General features: G+C 44.3%; 1 protein-coding gene across 1 annotated transcript; it reads right to left on the bottom strand.

Moving 5' to 3' along the window:
* Positions 1–3,134: 3,134 nt before the first annotated feature.
* LOC122761448 (urotensin-2 receptor) lies at positions 3,135–4,369 on the bottom strand. Its single transcript, XM_044016679.1, has one exon. The coding sequence runs from the start codon at positions 4,254–4,256 to the stop codon at positions 3,168–3,170; it is 1,089 nt and encodes a 362-aa protein (XP_043872614.1). The 5' UTR covers positions 4,257–4,369; the 3' UTR covers positions 3,135–3,167.
* Positions 4,370–5,191: the final 822 nt, after the last annotated feature.

Genomic DNA, 5,191 nt, shown 5'->3' with positions numbered 1-5,191 from the left:
AAATAATAAGGACAAGTTTGTTCAAATACCATTTGTCCAAAAATGGCTGTTCAAACTAAGATGGTGGCCTTCCTGTAGGACTTACAGCAAAGCCGTCATTGACTTTTTGGACCGTCCTGACATGATTTACATGTGTTACCAACTTTCGTTCATGTACGTGAAACACAAGACGTGGATCTGATCTGATTTTCGTAAGCCCCTCCCTCTTCCAATTTTCCACACTTTTTTACCGAGTGACTTTCACATGTAAATTTTCAGTTTTGGGGAATGGGAATAATAATATGAAGAATCATAACTCCTTCAATTTCAATAGGGTCCTCCACACCTTGTGCACTTGCAGTCCTTATCTCTCACTTCATCTTAATCTAATTTCTCTATGCCAGTGTGTGAAGTATATGTGAGGAAGATGAGTGAACAAACGATCTTATTGGGAATAACTCTGCCTCCTGTGAAAAGTCTGTAGCTGACTTAGTTCGGTCTATTTACACCACTGTAGTTTAACGTTGGTGATAATGGTCTTACTTCAAAAGCTCAATATTTTCTCAGGTGGTACTTGGTATAAAAAGTTTGAGAACCACTGATCTAAATACTTTATAGTTTTAAACAAAAGAACTACTTTGTCTAAGTTTTCAACATTGTAAAGGCTCTCTTTATTAGGCACATCACTCTGACACGGATCACTTTCAAGACGGCAATGTAAAAAAAAAGAAGAAAATCCATTACCAGCTAAAGCCCTGCACCTGACGACATTAGCATCGAAAAGCAGGCACAATCCAACTTTTGCAGCAAAATGTTCCACTTCAGTAAGAACACGAGTTCACACGTTTCTGATTAAGCCTTTCAGCTTCCCTTGTCCCTTTCTTTATTTCGCAGTCGAGTGATGGTTTGGTCCCAGTGGCTTTGTATGTGAAGACTGATGGAGGTGAGGCAGCGGCACGACAGCTATGTAGCACGAGTGAAGCGAGACGGATGCAAGAAGCTCCAATGGAAAGTTTAAGAAGTCGATTCTACTGCTAAAAAATCAACTGCCCGACTATGGTCATTTACAGCTGCTGCTGTTCCTGCACCTTGCGGCTCCAAGTTTCCAGAATGCAATCTGTATGTAAGTAGTGTTATTTTCTCTCAAGTGGTAAGCCATGTAGATACACTGTCAAGTAATAGCTCAGAATTCAGGAGGGAGACAGAAGGAGAGTGGCCACAGTTAACAGAAACTGGCAGAGATGCATCTGATCTGTAGGTGTTTTTGGCTCTGAGTTTATTACAGTAACGGGGGTGTGTTCACAACTCTAGTAGGACATGTGCAAATTAGCCAAAGTGATCGGCCATGCAGGCAGGAGTGCATGTTTTTGTTTCTTTCCTGTCAGAAAAACGCCCCTGCGTGTGGGCTCAGATCCGTCCCTCTAAATTCGGACACAATTCACTCATCGTGGGACTGCTGTGAGAGACAAATATGTTTGCACTGGGACTGAGCGGAAACCTGGCAGTAGCAGGGTTAATTATCTCCAAAACAAACGGACCCGCAGTTAAATCCGGTTAAAAAACAAAAACAAACTGACTAAAGCAGATTTAAATTAATAATCCATATTTCACCAGTACTGTTTGGTGAACATGCACACGTGATGCGGGCCCTCAGAGGATCCACAGGCTGAGCTGTGGATTAATCTGGCTCTCCCTGTTCTGTTGAGAACTTCATATCTAGATCCACACGTAACCCTTCATTCTGAGTAAATAAAACATACAACACCACTGACTTAACAAAAATGACTGATCCCCTGTCGCACCATTACTTAATATCCAAACACAAAAGCTACACAAATATCTACTCGTACTTAATGCAGAAAAGTTACATAAAATACTTTAAATTCAACTAAATATCCCCCCTGTAGACAAAGGCTTACTCTCTGTACATAACAGGTCTGGACATCACTTGAGAATTTCACAGTGAAAACTTGGAAAACGGGAAGAATAATTAATGCCACATATTCCCTTGGGCTCCTGCATGTATGGCTCTTCAGGATAAATCCTTTAAGTGCTTCTTGGATTAAGTCTCGATGGTGGTTACCACAATTTATTATTATGATTCAATTACATTTTGTTTGCAGACATGATGGATTATGTCATTTGTAGTAACATGGAAGACATTCGAGGTTCATTTGGACACACTTCCTTTGTAAGACCTGAGGGAACGTTCACTTCAGCAGCAATGTATTTAATATTCCAGTGAAATTACTGCAGGATAAAACCTGGGGCTTTTACACAGAGGCTCCCCCCGGGCAACAAACCCGCGCCACATTAATCCAGCCATGTTCATTTTAACAGAACTGAAACTTTCCACAAGTAATAGTCTCTTTTATCTAAACTAAGTTACTGAAAGTGATAACGCATTTAACACAAATGGTTATGAGCACTTGGGCCTTTAGATTAACACAGCTCGTGTTTAAGGAGGTGAAAGACAGGTCGTTAATGATGCTCAGGGCAGAAATGGTCATAGTAGAAAGTAGGCGTGTAATTATACGGACATTTCCAGCCACAATTATCTCTACCAAAATGATTGCGATTCACATTATTATTGCAATATTTATACATTTTTTAGATTCTTAAATGTAAAGTTTTCTGTTTGTAATCCATCATCATTTGGTTTGTGTTCGTTTTTGTTTTTGAAAAATTTGGACCAATGCTCATATTTGTGCACATTTACAGCAACAGGGAAACAAAGTAATGATGTTAATATAATGTTACTAGTGTCTAATGTTACAAAAACATGTTATTGTTGCTAGAAAAAAAAGCTTAATGTAATGTAATGTGATTTAGTTAGTGTAACATTGCTGATAAATGCTAGTTTGTTGTCAAAACCAGACTTCAGTTGCCAAAAAACAGGCTGAGCATCTTAAAGTGAAAACCAGTAACAATAATAAACAATAATAACAATAATCTTAAAATAATTTTAAATCATGAGGTTCTGAGTGGCTTGTGTCACGTAAGTAAATCACTAGGACTGTATGTTGGAGAGCTGGACATGGAAAGTTGGTCACACGTGCTTTTTCACACTCTGATCCACGCTGGCAAATGAACGGTGGGGTGCGTTTTTACGCACGGGTCTGTGCGTAATGGAGAGGTTACTACCTACCTATTGCGCCTCATAGAAGCTCCATCTTCTCTTCCACGAGTCACTTCAGTGTTCCCATGACCAGCGTCTCAGAGTTGAACTCAAACTGGTTGCTGGACGACGCAGACTTGCCCCAGGAGTAGAGGCTGGGCGGCCGCTGCTTGAAGGAGGACGTGTACCTGTAGAAGCTCCTGTGCCGGTTCTTCAGATACTCCCTGTAGTTCTTGGTGAGCAGCGTGTAGAGGAAGGGGTTGATGCAGCTGTTGCTGTAGGTGAGACTCGCCACCAGGTAGTTGATGCACGTGTGCGTCTGCGAGGCCAGACTCAGCGGCTTGGTGTGGTAGAGAGGCAGCAGCTGCCAGATCCAGAAGGGCAGGAAACACGCCCAGAACACGAGCACGATGGTGAAGATCATGATCAGCACCTTCTGCTTCGGTGAGCGCTTGTTGCCTTTGCTGATCACGGAGTTGCGCTGGGACTCCAAGTAAGTGCGCGCCAACTTGACGTACAGGTAACCGATAATGAGCCCAGGTGCCATGATGCTGGTGCCAAACAGGACCGTCACGTAGACTTTGTACGCCACGGGCGCCCTAGTGGGCGCGCACATCCTCTTCACACCCCCGTCCGGTGTCTTTTTAGTGGTCTGCGAGACCATGATCATCATGGGCAGAGTGAGGAGCAGCGAGAGCAGCCACACGCCCCACGCCAGTGCTTTGCGGTAACTCTTGGAGCGCCTCACCGTGTCCAGCGGCTTGATGACGGCCAGGTAGCGCTCCGTGCACATGACAGTGAGGGTGAAGATGCTCGCATGCATGGTGAGCAGGTCCAAGCTGAGCAGGATGCGGCAGCCCACGTCCCCGAAGTACCAGTCCTTTAGGAAGTAGGTGGACACCACGAAGGGGATGGTGGAGAGGTAGAGCAGGTCCGCGAGCGCCAGGTTGATGATGGAGATGTACATGGAAGTGGCGAAGCGGATCGAGTGACACATCACAACTAGAGTGTACACATTCCCGGACACGCCGATGATGTAGACGACGGAGAGAAGCGTCCCGAAAGTGGAGGTGATGGCCAGGTCATGGTCCACTGTCCCGGAACCAGCGACCCGCGGCGGACTCGTGTTCGCGCTGATGATGGACTTGTTGTTATTCATCGTCTCCTGACGCGGTTTGTTTGTCTCCGCGCTCGCGGACAGCTGCTGCTGGTGCTGGAGAAGTTTGGGAAGATGCGCACCGGCGCAGGTTGTCTCTTCCTTCACCGCCTCTCCGCGCTCTGCCTGCGGCTCTCTGCCCCTGACGTCACCACGGAAACACTCGCACACCGAACCCCTTTACATGTGAAAATGTACAACATAATCCAGCCTTTTAATGAACGCAACTGCCTTTTAACCCAGATGAAACACGATCGGTGAACACAGGACGGAGAAAAGAGAGTAGAGGGTGTGTGCGTGGACGCTGACACGGTTCCGACACAGAAACGACCGATCCCGAGGCTTTAGTAAAAGTTTGGCACAAGCGCTGACTTCATACCTGCTGCTGCAGCGTGTTGTCAAACAAATAAAAAGACCATTTTTAAGTAGGTTATCCACAAACCATTGATTTTTACGCAAACTTTATGCGTAAAATGCGTAATCCCTCTGTTAATCTCCAGCGTGTCACGGACTCACGTGGATCAGCCCACGAGTCAAATCAGCCCAGACTTATCACATCCTGCCTGAGTCACTGATCACACAGCATCTCATTCACAATATAACAGAGAGCCAATTAATAGTGTATTGGTCTATAAATTGACCAACATTCTCACATAATTAATGAACACTGCGCAAGGATTACGCAACAGGTTTCACCTGAAGGCAATTAAGATGATCAATCACTTATCTGAGGCTGCTGTGTCAGGATATTATTTTAGATTATAGTAAGGAAGATCTCACACTTATTCATTCATCACAGTCTGAAATGAGTCAGCACATCACCGCAGTAGCCTACAGTTTTTATTTATTGGTTTTATTTCATACATGCAATAATATTGTGTTTTCAGCCTCCATCATAGACTTTCATTGTATGATTGTTCATATGATGACATTCATAT

The sequence above is a fragment of the Solea senegalensis genome, unplaced genomic scaffold, assembly GCF_019176455.1.
Source record: "Solea senegalensis isolate Sse05_10M unplaced genomic scaffold, IFAPA_SoseM_1 scf7180000014711, whole genome shotgun sequence".
In the NCBI taxonomy this organism is placed as follows: domain Eukaryota; kingdom Metazoa; phylum Chordata; class Actinopteri; order Pleuronectiformes; family Soleidae; genus Solea; species Solea senegalensis.
This window is presented reverse-complemented; position numbering and strand designations above follow the sequence as displayed.

Excerpts from the sequence above, each read along its gene's own strand:
- LOC122761448 (XM_044016679.1), bottom strand. The coding sequence starts at position 4,256 with ATGAATAACAACAAGTCCATCATCAGCGCGAACACGAGTCCGCCGCGG.